This window comes from Solea solea, chromosome 9 (genome assembly GCF_958295425.1).
Source record: "Solea solea chromosome 9, fSolSol10.1, whole genome shotgun sequence".
In the NCBI taxonomy this organism is placed as follows: domain Eukaryota; kingdom Metazoa; phylum Chordata; class Actinopteri; order Pleuronectiformes; family Soleidae; genus Solea; species Solea solea.
In genome coordinates, this window is record NC_081142.1 from 693,682 (window position 1) to 710,306 (window position 16,625).

General features: G+C 39.7%; 1 protein-coding gene across 6 annotated transcripts in view; it reads right to left on the reverse strand.

Moving 5' to 3' along the window:
- LOC131466133 (inactive N-acetylated-alpha-linked acidic dipeptidase-like protein 2) overlaps positions 1-16,625 on the reverse strand; it is a 396,981-nt gene that overhangs the window by 73,365 nt on the left and 306,991 nt on the right. For all 6 annotated transcript variants that reach the window (XM_058639293.1, XM_058639292.1, XM_058639294.1 and 3 more), the window contains one exon: positions 13,006-13,152. In XM_058639293.1, coding sequence (XP_058495276.1) covers positions 13,006-13,152 — 147 coding nt within the window. The remainder of the gene's footprint in view (positions 1-13,005; positions 13,153-16,625) is intronic.

Below are 16,625 nucleotides of genomic sequence, written 5' to 3' on the forward strand. Positions count from 1 at the left end.
GACATTAAATGCATCTCATTCTGTGAACTTGCCATTCAGTGTTTCTCTGGTGTCGCTCTTTGGTGGCTGGCTGCAAATAGACCCTACACTGACTGTAGGGTTACAGACACAGGTCTGTAGTGTCTGCTCTATTAAATCATATTAAAACATAAACTAGTTCTGCTGTTGCTTTTTCTTCATCATCCCAATCCTTGCTTTTGCAATTATCACATGTTTGTCTACTGTCTTCATCATCTTCTTCTTCTGGCTTCTCCTTTTAGGGGACGGCAGAATCTGTCACTCCAAATGAACACCTCACCACTGTCTCTCTGTCTCATACATGCCCTGCACCACCCTCACATGCTTCTCTGCCACTCCCCACTGCCACATACAATCCACAGTTCCAATCATAAGCTTTCTCTAGATCCACAAAGACACTCTTTCTGGAATCTGTGGTGATCGTTATTTGTCTTTATCATAATTTCCTAAATTTCCCGTCTTTCCTGTTTCTTTCTCTAGTTTTCCCCCCACCAACATGTTCTTTTTTTTTGTTATCTTTATACCGTTAGGATAATATTTCTGCTTCATTCAAAATAATCTCTGAATCATCTGGGACCATAGATATTGATCACAGTCCGTTTATGAACTATCAACAAAACATTTATTTTGTTAAATTGCTTTAGATTACGAATGATGAGTGTATAATGAATCCCCACATGGAAACAGAGATATTGGACACCAGGTGGAGAGATGGTACACAATCTATTTAATTAGTGATTTCCACTCACTGACACAATGCTCTGCACTGTGAATGCACTTTGATGGATTCACTATCACCTAAGATCTCAGAGTTAAACTGGCTACATATTACAGGAGTTTTAAATCCTGATCAACTTTAAGTTGGGTTGCAACACACATTAGATAAGAATCTTAAACCTTATTCTATGTAGTTCAAGCATGCACACATGTATTATTAAGATATTAAGGATACATGATGTTGGGAATGTACTGAAATACTAGTTTCAGTGATAACAATGGTACAGCCAAATTATTCACAAGTTACAGCTTTACATTCATCCAATAATGCAGCTTGTAGCACTTTGAAACCTGAGTTGCCTTGCTACCCCTCTCAAAAACATCTCAACCAGAGGAGATGAAAAACAAGGATGTAAATTGAAAAATGAAGATGGCTGGAAGTGGAGAGGAATTTGAAGATAAGCTGAAACTTCAAGGAACTGACAGAAGGGCACCATCAGGAGTTGAGTCCCTGGACAGGGAAAGGATTGTCAGATAGCCTTGAGTGTGGGGAAGAGAGACACTCATTGACTCACTCATTGTCTACCACTTTAACCTTCACATGAGTGTTAGGAGGGAGCTGGAGTCAATCCCAGCTGACAGGGCGAAAGTAGGGGTAGACCCAGGACAGGTGGCCAGTCTATCGCAGGGCCAACAGACAAAGACAAACAACCGTTCACTCTCACATTCACAATTAATCTCTGCATGTTTTTGGACTGTTGGAGGAAGTCGGAGCCCTCGGAGAAAACCCGAACCAACGCTCATCCTGATGTGTGACAGGATGAGCGCTGTCCAATATTTTTAATTTTAATTATAGATTGCAGTACCTGTCTTGAATGCTAATGACTGCAGTTTTCCATATTTTAAATGAATCTCTTTGAGGATCATAAGATCGCGGTCCAATTCTAGGGGCAGCCAAACGTTGGTCAAATCTTCCTGTAAATCCTGTAATCTGAGCTACAGTTTTACAAGGATCAGGATCAGGATTTAGAAATACTCAGGATTCACAGATTTGACTCTGGAAGAACTCATCTCTGCTCATCTCATGTTTCAGTAAAAGAAACATTAACATGAGGAATTTCTCCTCTGAGCGTGCATGCTCACACACCCACTAGATTCCAGAGTCTGTGGTTTTGGCTTGGGACAAATTTTGGCACCGTCTGTTCTTGAGGAGGTAATTGATACTGATACTAAACCCTCTAATCCAGTTGATTGGGCTGAACATCTGTTGAGGGCGTGTGTGTGTGTGTGTGTGTGTGTGTGTGAGGGAGAGAGTCAGGTGCTGCTGAAACAGAAGGAGAGAAAGAGGAAGACATAGAAAAACTTTCCTGTGCGACTGAAGTGGTGGAGATGATGCACAGAGAGCAGACGAAACAGAGGAGGATGGCGATGAGAGAGGAGTGATGAAGATTAATAACTAAAGGATGCAGTGGAGGGTAAACCATTAAATCAGTTTGCCTGCTATTTTTATTTGCGGAATAGAATTTACTTGCCTTATTGGGCTGACATTCATCTTTATTATCAGGAATTCATAGCATCTATCACAGCCTCCGAAGACACAGGAGGATGTTTTAAGGCAAAAGGAAAACAAATGGACAGATGGTTCTTTTAAAATGAACTTGACTTTTATTGAGACGTGTGGTTGTGACAGCTTAAGGTCAAAGTTTTGCTGAATTCCCCTTAAGAGAGAGGGAATGCTAACCACGCGGAAAGAGACGAGGATTAAGAGAAAAGATGCCAAGGTGGAGACAAAGCAAGAGACAAAGAATATGGGACTTTTAAAGAAGAGGGAATAATGAAGCCAATCTGTTTTTGGATGGGGCCACATGTCTGTATAGTGGCTAGCACTGTTGCCTCACATCAAAAAGGTCACCAGTTTGAATGACAGTTCGATGGAGGATCTTTGTGGAGTTTGAATGTTGTCCCTGTGTGTGCGTGTGGATTTTATGGGAGGAGCTCCAGTTTCCTCCCTCAGTCAAAAATGTAAATGAATGATTACCATTCTATTTCCTTTATATATGAAACCTATATATATGTGAAAGGAGCGGGTCCTTGTACAAAAAAAGCTTGGGTTAATCTGGTCAGCAAAATGATATTTAGCTGCTTAGCAGGACATCGAATCATTTCACCTTTTTACCAGATTCATTCAACCTACTGTTTTATATACTGAGGATACAGTTACAAATATACATTCATGGTGGTTGGATTTAACAAAGATGTTCATGTATTGTTTTAACACAAATAATGAAGTTGTTTAATTCGATGATTTACTGTTTGAATGTTGTGTTATGTTGTGCAATAATTACACTCCTTCAGTTTCATTTAACTTATATTATTATTATTATATTTCAAGTTCAAGTAATTTTAAGTCAATCAATGCTATTTAAATGTATTCCTTTCTGTGCTATTAATGGCAAGTTTGGGAGTTGACACTGAATCTATCTCATTTGGTTTTTAAGGGTAGGGATACCAACTTCAGACATGAGTTAAAGGAACTTGGGTGAAATTTACACTTAGTCAAGACAATGGATAACTGGGGAATTGGACTTTTTTTGAAATGACACAATCAGTGATGTTTAAGTTAAGACATTGTGTCACGTAACTGAATGAGGGTATCATGATTTGTCCTGCACTTTTGTGCAGGACTGAAATGCGTCAAAAATAACTAAAAGTACTGAATACTAAATTCTGAAATAATCACTATATTTTGTGCATGCTAAACTGTACACTGACAGAAAAATAAAACTTGACCCTTTGAACACTGAAGCACATTATGAATAAGGAAAGGGGGATTTAGGAGGAAATACAGTTTTACTTGTTTTCTACATGCAGATCAAAGCAAATTACTACTTTTTATAATAAGCTTCTTCTTTTTTCTTTTTAACTCCAAGCCATATTGGATTCAAGATAAGAGAAATCCAGCTGTCAACTGAGCTGATAAGCAACTGTACATTGGTGAGTTTAAGCTTAAAGCAGACTGTTCGCAGACTAAAGTAGGAATGATGAAACATCTGGCAAGTGCTTTTTAAGAAAAAACATACACAGCCAGTCACACATGCTCTGAGATGAGGCTGATTGAGAGTAAAACTTTGTTTCAGCAGGGTTTTGACGTGCGTCAGGCTGGCAGCAGGGAGAAGTGACAGCTCCGACTTGAACAGCGGTGTGTGCACATGGAAACGTCAGACCATCAAAGAGGAAACCAGTCTCAAAGCGCCAGGGTGTAAAAGACACTGGGTGAAGTTTACAGTAGCATATTATTTACAGTTGTACAGTAGGAAGTGTTTTAGTGGTTTTAATGGTAGACTGAAGAACTGACGCAACAGGAAAAGTCATTTATCATGGAAACTTTTCTCCAATCAAAACCAAGTTGCCTCAAAAATGGAATCAGATGTGGCAATATCTCAACTTTAGAGATTAATTCAGATATATTATAGTAGTAGTAGTTCATATGATAAAGTGCTTCTCGTGAATACCTTGTCAATCAAGTCCATGAGAATCTGATATCTGTTTTGAATCATGATTAGTCATTTTCAAATCACAGAAATAATGTCATTAAGGTCATCAAAATAGATGCTGCTTATATGGCAGTGTCCCATTCAGAGCATTGTCTTGACAAATGTCAACAAAATCAATATTCGACGGACCTTCTCTGAGCTCACTGGTCAAATTTCTGAATATGAGAACACAGCAGGAGAAGCTGTGTATACTTCACAATGAGCAAATGGTCATGTGTCAAATGTCCTGCTTCCCAACTGGAGGTTCTGGACTTTCTCTTGCTGTTGTGCAATCCTGGTTCAGTTAACTGTGTATGAACGGCAAAAAATCCAATTCCCCACACATTTCCAAGAGTTCATTTCTTACAATTTTCTCAATCTTAAACATTATTGAATATTATTTATAATAATAGTGCTCATGCAACGTTCAGTTGTTAGAAGAACCTGGTGTAAACCAAAACACAGATGATTCAAGAGAGAGTTTGTGTCTTTCTGATTCTAATGAAATGTGTTAAAGGTCATTAGACAGAGGATTGTATGTGTCATCTTGAGGACTTATCTTTAGAATTTGGGGTCAGGTTGTGTACATCCTCTGTTCTCCTTGGAGTATGTTGAAATAAATTTCCTTCAACATAAGTCACCACATACTCCAGGGCCTTCTTCACTGTTCTCCAAACTCCCCAACTCCCCATAGTCACTGATGGTACAGCCATAAAGAGTCATTTGGGAAAATACGACATCAAACTGCAGGTGCAGGAAATCTAAGCCTCAACCCACGCTAACATTTTCCCCTGAATATGCCTGCAGTGTTGGGTCTACTCTACATGCTTCATATCTTCAGTAAGTTAAAAGACCAACAAAGGCATGAAAAGTCTGAAGTTTTAAAAACTTTATAGTATCTACAGCTTTTATGTTGAAGACCATGTGAGCATGCAGACTTTAAAGGAGCAGTCATTTGATCAAACTTTCATGACATCCTCAGTGGTGCAGCTTCAACTAGAAAATTACCCTCGGCTCAGAGTAAAAACAGATAAAAAATAACTCCTTCTCATTTTCCAATCTCTAACATCAGAGGCCATTTAAGGGATGAGATGATAAATAATCAGTTTCATAAACAAACTGCTGCATCATCCGGAGCAGCTAGGTTGGGTTTTTTTTGGTGACAATGAGTGTTTGGAAAGTGAAATCAAGTGCTGGACACACAAAGAGCTGATGACCTTCTTCAGTAATGTTAAGTGGACCAAACAGCTCATCCACTAATAAATCACTTCTGCTGTGTAAGCTCCTGCCACACTGCACTTTATTGTCTGTTTACGTGATTGTCTCCCAATAAAGAGATGAAGAGAACAAAACTTTTAAAACATGAATATTTTAAATGTCCCTGTGGGAGCATGACCAGTGTTGCACTCACAAAGTAGTGTGAGTGGAAAGAAGTGCAGAGTTCCTTTCTTTACCGCGGCAGCATAGTCAGTTGGAATCATGGTGATGCAATGTAATGCAACTTAGACGTCATTATAAAGGCTTGACCAAATATTTTAAACATTTTCATACTTTTTTTTACATACAAAACAAAAAACACAACTATTTTTTATTTTGGTCTCTAATTCACACACCAAAGCAGTAGGTGGCCTTTTTTTTATATATATATCTTTTTGTCCACATACCCGTCAATAAGATAAATGGTTTTCTAGTCTTGAAGCTGCTTTACACTACAGTCACTCATTCACTCACACATTCAAACATTCACACAGCGCATAATATATGGGCATTTTTCTATCACTCTTTCATACCCATTCACACACTCACTGCCAGCACAGCTGTCAGGAGCAACCTGGGGCATCTTGCCCAAGGACACGTTGGCATATAGAGTAGCGGAGCCGGCAACCCAACCTTTAAGATGAAAAACAACTCGCTCTACCACTGAGCCACCATCGCCCTGAATACCATAGGAAATGAAAGGGTGGGACAATGCACATACACACATACACAAACTTCCACCTCCACCTCCACCACTCCAGGAAAAGTGGAAAGAGATTAATGGTTATGTATGAGTTAAGTTTAGGTTGAACAGCTCGGGTTAGGAAAAGTTCAACTGTCAACATCCTTCCCATAAAAACACAGCACACACGGTTAAAATAAACCTGTCCTCTAAAAACTCACCATGTCACGGGCTTATAGCATACGCTGATATGATACTGTGACATTTGGTCTGAGCTGGTCTTTAACTGGTCTGAACCAAGATGTCTAGTGTTTGTTTTGACTTCCCACTCATGTTCCCACACCATCGTATCCTTTAGAGAGATATACTCAACTGGCAATGTATTAGGAACACCTGTTTAACTACAATCTAAGGCAATATCTAATTGGACAATCACGATGACCTGCTCAAGTTCAAACTGATTGGCAGAAAATGCAATTTCTGTGACTTCTGTGAATGTGGTAGTTGGGCTGAGTATTTCAGAAACTGATGACCTGCTGGGATTTTCACACAATATGGTTTGAGTGTATACAGAGAATGGTCCATGAAAGAGAAATGATCCAGTCAGCAGCTTTCCTCGGGGCAAAAAATGCCAAAGGTCAGAGGAGAATTGCAAGACTGGTTTGCGATTATTATTAAATGGCGACAGTAACTCCAATAAACACTTCTTACATCCAAGGTATGCAATTCTGAATGCAAACATTGAAGTAGAAGACCTTAAAGGACACTTTTGTACAGAGATGTAGATTTTCAGGAATATAAAATGAGGAACTAAATTACTAAGCCTGGCACACATGTGCCGTCACTCCCATCTCTGACGTCCTACTTCCACAGAGCCTTTCCTGAGTGCATCAAATTTAAAAAGTGCAAGACTCTTTAAATTGAGAGTCCATCTGTGCCTGATGCCTAAAAGTCACAAAAGTATTGATTTATTGAGAATAACAACCCATCGTCTGCCTCGACCACCTTTTGCCTCCTCTGCGTTTTCTTCTAGACTTCATTCATATGCCGTCACACGCCCGCTCGTCCCCGTCCTCAAAACTGTGGCTGAAATTACCTCCAGTAAGACGTGTCAGATGGAAATATGCACACATGCACAGCACATGGAGTGTGTGTGCCCGTGTGCTTCTCGCCTGCATGACTGCTCCCCGGTATTATCACCATTTGAAGCACCGACGTGGGGTTTTGGCCTGACAGCTGTGCAGGGAGAGAGCGGGATGCAGATGTAATATCTTTCTATCATTCTTCATCAGCCTCAGACTTCCAGGACAGTCGGGGGCACTGACAGGTATCTACTGCTGCCTAACAGGACTCCATTTGCTGTGTTTTACACCCCAGACATGCGGCTAAGAAACTCCATTTGAAATGGACAGAATGCCACCATAAATTGGTGTAATAAAATCACATTTCTGCTGCAAGAGCCAATAATAAATTAAGAGCTGATGTGCTCCTGGAGAGGTGGCGTGATGAAATTGCTGCCAGGTTCAAAGCATCTTGTCAAATATTTATTAAATGACGTTTTTTAGGGACGTACGTGGAATATGTATCCAATTGCCCCATTGTCACTTGTTCAGCAGGAAACAGACGCAATGCTTAATGTAGGCCGGGAACAGAATTATTGTCCGACAGGTGGAACTAGATTATCGGACAACAAAAGTAACACAGAGACACACCGGTCAGACACAGGAAGTCCTAATGTCTTTCTCCTAAACACAGAGTAACTACTTGAGACATGTGCAGTTTATTTGGTATATACGTAATATACAGTATCTTCATCTTGACTCATGAGATAAGATTTTCAATCTGTTGGTGTCAAATATCAATATTCACTGAGTTCACTCCTGGGAATATTATTGAACATTTGAACATCATTGCCCTCTCAGCCCCTTGTATCTGTCCAAATGCCTCTAAAGGGCAAGTGCAAACAATAATACGCAGTATTCCGGTTGCTAAAAAGTAATGTGGGCTCCTACCTTGAACCAGAGAGGGCATTTTCTTTAGGTCAAAATCACTTTAATGTTTAAAATCACATTTTAAACATTATAGCCCTCTTAGCCTAGTAAAGAGGGCAGTAATTGAAAGTGCATTGTTTTATGTATTTTCTGGACATTTGTGAGTTCTTCTTTTTCATAGTGTTGTGATAAAATAAGCCATCTATTCCTTTTTTCGGTTATTGGCATAATTGTGTTGATTGATTTCACTTTTTACACAAATGTAACAGAAATAAAGATATTCATTCATTCATGAACTCATTCATTCAAGTTGACTGTGGGATAATGACCTATGTATGTTTCCATGCATCAAGCAACAGTTGTAGCTTGACTACACTGTTCAATTGGCCTATTGTTATTTTCCTAATTTCACAGATAAAAATAGATTTCCACAAATGATGTTAAATGGAACTGAAGAGTGTGACACAGTTAATTGGCTACAAGTACCACAGCATATCTTGCTTTCAGGACTGATGCTGAAATGCTCCATGTTTCCCTGTTACTTTAACGAAGCTGTTGAACTTCATTTTCATTATTCTTATTCTTTAAAATGTATCCTGAATGGTCATCATTGGGCAACCCCACTGGCTTTGTATGTACTGTAGGTATAAGACCCCGTTCAGACCTATTATTAACAGTCAGAGTGATCCAATCACAGGTAGATTGTGCTGCAGGTGGCGTGACCGACAGCAGATGTCACGCATGGCACTCTCGGTAAGACCCACCCACCAATCCAAGACGACGAGCCAAATTGTAAAACTCAAGACTTTGAAATCTTCAGTTACCCCAATCCGAGGGGTAACTGAAGACATCGCTTCACTATGTCGAGCTCGTTTAATGGGTCATATTGATGAAAAGGAGTCAATTAATAAAAGTAATTGCTTCAAATCAGTACAACGATAATTTTAATTATAGCCTGTTTCACAGTTAAGTGTTTATGGGAACACGGGTTAAAAAATACAATGAGATAATTATAAGTGTTGCTGATGTGGTGGGAGAAGAAATGAAAAAAAGACGGAGCCAGGGAAGCATCATTTATTGATGCTCCAGTGGACAGATCAGCTGATAATGAGTCATTTTGCAGAACTGTCATTAAGACTCTCCTGAGTTTCAAACAACAGCACCACTGCCGTCAAAGCTGCTGCACACTCAATTCAATTGGTGATTAGAGCTGATCAGGTTGAAAATGGGTGGGAATCTATGTTGTCGCATACTGAGAGAGTGGAGCTGTCAGTCAAAACCAGTTGGTCCACACCCACCTGGTCCTGAGCAGAGGTGTAATCAGGGGCGGACTGTGGGTGAGCTGAGGCTTTGAGGGTGCCACAGACAGGAGGAGGGCAGGTGTCACAGCCCTAGTCCTCATTATTGTCTGGAGAGAATAAAAGTAATGGCCTCCAGTCCAAACACTGTACATGTCCGTGTCAAAAACAAAGACCCGTCTGGCTCCGTTAATCCCATGTGCTGTCCCCCACCTGCACCTGGATGTGAACCCCGGACTAAAGGAGCAGAAAAGATGAGGGGATGTCAGATATTCTTCTCACACTTCACAGCCCGTCTGAGTTTCCCTCTCAGGTCCCTAAAGCCAGTGCTCGATGACATGTGTCAGAGCCGAGCGGCAACATGGCTGGATTCTATTCACGGATTTCCATGCCCATGTCGTAATGACAGATACAATGGAGGAGCTATGATTGAGCATTCTGGGTGGTATTGAAACTGAAACAACCAATTATCAATATGACAACTGAGATGACATGAAAGTTCTATAATGGGGTGATAATCACAGGGCTACTCATGACAAGCCATATCAAACATTAAACAAAGTACAAAGGGATACTATCATCACTAACGACATATGATGATATCTTTCTAAGGAAAGAACAAAAACACAGCCCTTGAAATGTAAAGGACCATTAACGTTCTTTTTACCGATGCCTGCCATTATCCTGCTTCCTCTTCAGCCAGTTAGCGTGTGCTCACAGCTGTTGGTTGTCCATCCATGAGCATACATTTGCATTGGTGAGCCTCATTGGTTCAGAGTTGTTGTTTTTATTCAAGGATAATTTGTTGCTTTTCAAACAATTTAGCACGCTGAATAAGCAGCACCTGAAGAAGCGTTAAAATTTTCTTTTAATCTGACATTCTCACAATTAGAGCTGTGTCAGTCAGAGATTTCACAAGTGTGTATTTTATTATTTATTTGGTTTGGAATTATCTCCTTTTGGTTTTTGTGCACAAAACCGGTTTAGGCCTGCAGATCGCACTCATTTCCTTAGCGAACTTCAAAACAGTTGCAGAGGCTGGTGTGATGACGGCACAGAAAACAAGTTCCACTGAGTGAGAGAGAAAAAAAACCCACAGATGCTACACTAGACAACAAATGTTCAGTGAACTGAACTCCTGTCATGAACGCTGTGGCTCTGCCACACAACATCTGCTGGTTTCTCCACACATCACCAGCACCAACACAACTCTGTTCACTGGTCAAATGAGGATAAATGACTAGAATTACACACACAGTTGAACAAACAGTATATAGTAGAATATTGAACAGCGAGGCAGTTATTGCATTAAACTTGATCATGTGGTCGGGGCCATATGTACAAGTTTAGATAAATTACCCAAATGAGTCTCGTCTCTGATCACTGCCCCTAAAGTAATCAGTTACATTACATGTAATCCATTTGTTTGGCTGAACGCTGAGAGGCCACATGCACAAAACTGACTTCCTGCCAAGTCAATCAGCTGTTGCCAAACTTTACTTCTTTCTCCATGAAAGAGTAAATAAGTAAAAGAAGAAGCACAAGCTAGTAAACATAGTATATGGAGTATATCTCAAATGTGTTAGAGGGTGTTTGATAATTACAAGAGTTTATTGGCACACTACCCACATATGCGACCCAAAATGACATTTTTGATTGTATAATCACTTTAAGAATAAAACCATTTTGGTTTTCCTAGCTGTAGAATAAGGCTTTTCTATGGACTTTTGGTGCATAGAAAAGTGCTTTACAGAGGACGCCATGAGGCTTTGGTTTTTGTCCTCACAAATAGGAGCTTACTATGCAAATGTAGGAAGTCTTTCTGGTATGTGAAGGCCATTGTAGTTCCCTGATGTCCTTGTGAAATGGAAGAGTGAGCAGATAAATCTGCAGCCTCACCACCAGATTTTTACGTACCGAACCTTACAGTTTGTAAAATATGTGGTTTGTAACTGTAGTGAATTGAATATTTCTGGTTTGTGTATGAGCCGATATGATTTACAGGATCTGGCCTAAATCAGTAGATGGATATGACGAAAAGAAACATGTAAAATCAGATATGATCCACAAAACCCTAAATAGGATTGTTCCCCTTTTTCTCTACGGACTTCCCCTACAGTTGAGGAGTACATATACATCTATACATCCATCGTCTACCAATTTATCCTCACTGTTGTAAAAACCCCTCTCCTGGCCATGTGCAGAGAGGCAACAAACACAAGCTGTGGAGCCATGTCTGATATTGGTCTAGAGTGGAAATTCAAGGTTGTTATATCACAATTGTAACAGATACAAACATTTTGTACCAAGTCATCCATATTTGTGGTCAAAACAAGGTCTTTAAGGATAATGAGGTTTTGGAGACATGATTAAAAAAACTATTTTCTCAAGAAAACATGGAATAGGCAAACAGAAGAAAATGACAGCTTCATCAGCTATGAGAACAATCATTACTTAAAGCTTACAGTGATGTTGTGATTTAAAACTACTTTGCAGAAAGAACCTAAAAAGACTTCAGTCCAGCGTGAAACACCTACAGCAGTGACGTCACACAGTATCACAGCTCTACTGAGTCAGTTCTCCCTAAAATAGGAAGCATTCACTATGACAGCACTGATAATGTTTCACAGTGGGAAAGCAAAGAGCAGAACACAGCCTGTGTTGTGAGTGAGCGTGGAAAGAAAGGACGCTATATGACAGTATAAAAAACCATATGACACATACAACTGTCATAAATAACTGTGGGGGACCTGGTTTCAAATTTATTTATATTAATAACGGCTCTGTTAGGATTTCAGACTCCATGTAACTACATGTGTAACAACTACACAATTGCAGGGTTCGATTGCAGTGTGTCGTTGTTTCAATATGACTGATCTGTCATCGATAACAATTGTTTGTTGCGGTTTTATTTTTTGTTTGCTCATTTCAAGAAGTTTTAATTTGTCTCATTTTCATTTCAGCCAAGTTAAAGCAGGTTGTCATATCACTGAAAACACAAAAAAGCCCCACGAAAAGTTTCAGAAGTGATTTCTACAGCCGCTGGTGTATACACACGAACGCTCCCTCAGTCAGGTCTGACAATATTGCTCAGAAGATCTCATTTCCAGATAAGGGACACAGCTTACAAATAATGTCACATAATTATAACATCAACAACAACAAATATCACCAAAAGCCATTGCCTAATAAACTAAATTAAACTAAATTGAGCACCTTTTTGGTATTTTGGTACCTTTGTATGCTCAAGTATTTTCCTGTTCTTCGGTTCTAAACCTGTTAAGTTTGTTATAGTGTCTTAGTGTCCTCTCCTACAAGAGGGTTTCCACTTTTAATTAAGAGCGGAACATAAATAAGCGACGGCCGATGGCAAACTCAGCAAAAAAAAACCTTCACAACTCCCTGGTGCTACTCTTTAGCATAAAATTAAACACAGGCAGTGAGAACCTTGCCTCGACAAAGGGTCATCAGTGGGTGAAATGTGTGTGTGTGTGTGTGTGTAAACCTACCTCCTCTGCAGTGGTCTGCTCGAAGGCGAACTCCATGGTGGGAACAGCCAGTTGGTTGGCAAAGAAACTCACATCTCCGGGCAACTGCAGCGAGCTGACGTTGGGTCCCGGGCAGTTACCGCCACGAATGCAACTCAGCAGTTGTCTCTGATGGAGAGGAAGAAAGAGCCCAGGTGTCAACACGATGCTGCCATGTTAAAGGTAAAAGTGTAAAAGTGTGTAAGAGACCAGTGACAATTGGATGGATGTGGCTGTTAAATGGCCACACAAGAGGGTGGTCTGCATAAAGTAAGACCCATGACTTAAGTAAGACTATAAAACCTTTGATTTAAAAAAGTCTGGTCACGTTTTGCCTTAAATTCTCCAGAGCTTTCAGAATCAGTTCCCTGTTGACCTTCACGTCACTGACAGCGAGCAGTGGGATGGATCGTTCTGTGGTTCTGCATGTTTCACACTTGCTATACAAGTTAACCATGAAAAAGTCCTCATGTGGGTCTTCTCCATAGCTTCTGCTCTAGCCATCGTGTTGTTTGTTCTTTTCTGTCAACAGTACAGCAGATTATATGTCGTCTCCTTCTACTTCAAAGAATGGGCAGGAAATGTTGGTGAATCACGTTATCCAGGTATGTAAATCCGGTAAAGTCTAGTTCGATTTCAGTTGGACTAACATGTTTACAGACATGAGGAACTCTTAACATGACGTCATGTTTCATATGCTGCTGGTCTTTGAACTCCAATCATTTAACCCTGTTTCAGTCTACTGGTGCACACACTCCAGTGACATCGTGGAAAATCGAATCTCTTGCATTTTCAATTTTCTCTGATAAAAAGACTGGAAGGACGGACAGGGACATTCACACACACATATCAATATTCATGAAGGGCATTTCATTACACACTTATGGCTAATTGTGAGAGTTAACAGGGTGGGAATAAATGCTTCTTCATGTGTGCGCAATTTAAAAGTTGATTGCACAGAGGACAGACTTTTCATAATGTTTTTTTCTTTTTCTTTTTCTCCCCCCCCCATACAGCAGCCAATTAGTGTGGAAATCATGGGGAGATCTGTGCTGATGAATGATGAATTTTAGATTTGTGGTTTGTTTTGGAGGAAATTGAAATATACTGGGTAATTAGCCTTAGTCCTTCAACCAACCACAGAGCGACAAAGAACTGCCATAAAAAACAGACGTAAAAAAGAAAATCAGAATTGATTAAAGTAGAGAAAGACCTTTTTTCTTTTTTTTACAAGAATGTGACGAGAATCACGATGAAGCAAATCAACTTCTGTGAGAGTGAAGTTACACGTCTAGTAAAACGGAGATGAGAATCGACAAGATCACAGTTGATAGTTGAGTGTCCACGTAATTAAATACGATGTAAACTGACTCTCATTAAATGTCAGTTCAGAGGTCAAAAGCAGAAATGATTCAAACAGATGGAAAAACACAATTCATTATTTGACAACTGGCTTGTTATTATTATTATTATGAATTAATGGCGTAATTCTGGGTTCATTATCTATTCTATTTAGGGTTAGGCTATGCTAGCAGGATTTTTTTTTTTTCTAAACATCCCCAAAATTGTGCACTGAACTGAGGAAAGTTGTTGAAAGTTGTTCCAATTTGCTGCATCAGCTTTGAATCATTTGCAAAATCAGCTGAATGTTAGAGAGCCACGTGCTCCCCATGGAGGTTTCTCAAATGAAGTCTGAATAATTTGGACTCATACGAATCTGAGTGTAAATCATTTAACTGATTGATTCACACAGATTCCAGGTCTATATTACTACTTCTGTGATTCTGGATTGTAATCTTCTTTTAGTTTAATATTGTATTAATATACAATAAGTCATATTTCTGTAAATTGTACTCTGTATTGTTTTGTTTGTGCTGCCTGTGTTCTGACCGACTTATAATAGAAACTTTTAATCTCAATGAGACTTCTTTCTGCAACATTACATATTCGACACAGGAAACTAAATTGAAATATAAGTTAAAATTGATCTATTTTTATCTTATTGAATTACACACGGCGCAAAGGCAGGAAATAAATAACTAAATGGTTCTGGAACTCATGAAATGACGACTGTCCATATGAATGGAAGACAATGCAAACCTATGTGTGTGTGTGTCTGTTAAAGGGGCAGAAGCAAATTATGTACTGAGAAAAAACCCCAAACATTTTTACGTCATGTAAATGTGACTAATTCACTGATTCAGCCAATGCTGATGCACCTGAGTGAACATAACAGATAATGAAATGTCATATTACCTAATTGGACTAAATGAGCCCCTTCTTTGAATCTCATTCACCTTCTCATCACATTTGTGCTCTGACCTGGAGCCGTCACATGTTCACACTATGTACATTATTACATAGCAGACAACACGTATATGTGCTTTGTGATTTGTTCAATATATAATAACATAATATAGATGACAATGTAATGCAATGATATTATAATAATAGCAGCTTTTTAGATTTGCTGCTCAAGATAAAAGGAGAAAAACCATCAGGCCACAATGAAACATTTCTGGCTCATTAAATATGCTCTGTAGGCTCATATTTAAAATTGTGTGACAGGACGATTGTGTTGCCATATGATAGTCTTCATTCCAAAGCTGTGCTGCCATCCTAAATCTGATCCGAGAACTGACAGGGACTTACTGCAAACTGTGAAAGATGAACATAATGTTCGCAGCTGGTACCATAAACATAACGGATGACTGAATTTGAATGGAAATGAAACATAAATATCGAACCAGTTAATCACATGGCAGCAACTAAATGCATTAAGTCGTGTCAACGTGGTTAGGACGAGCTGCAGAAGTTCAAACTGAGCGTCAGAAAGAGGAAGAAGGTGATTTATGTGATTTAAAAGTGGTGTGGTTATTGGTGTGAGACGGGCTGTTATATTTCAGAAAGAAAAGGGAGAGGATTTCCAGTGAGCTGCAGTTTGGTGGGGAAACATGACCAGCCTTGAGGCCGGTGGGCTCCAGCAGCAGACGACCACAGGAGCCAGGCGTCGTGTGTGTGTACCTATTAAAGTGGCCGACGTGTGTATGAAATGTCACTGAGATACAGAAATAGGCCAAAATGTATGGATACACACATTTGGAGATACATGTTACATATTCCCTCATGAGCACTTTTTTGGGGCACCTGCACACCTGCTCATTTGCATTTAATAAACTGCTGATGTTGTGCACATTTGCATGGACCACTGTCTATGAGCTTTGACTCAGCATGAAGCCAAAAAACACACATATCCAGGGAGCAAACAAGAGGTAAGAGGCAACCGGCCAGAGTGGTTAATGCTGACACAAAGGCTGTAGTCACCACCGTGCGACTGTGCTGAGTGGAGAAGAATCGAAGAACGAGTGGATGGATGGGCAAACCAACCAACCAAAGAGCTAACCAACAAATGGAAGGATGAGCCAACAAATGAACTGACAAATGGATGGTTGAACCAAACAACAGCCCAACAAATTAGATGATGGATGGATGAACCAATGAACCATAGAATGAACAAACTAATGAACTGACGGTCAAACAATACACCAAAGAACAAAAGGACGAAGGAACAAACCAAGCAGCTAATGATCAGGACATTTATA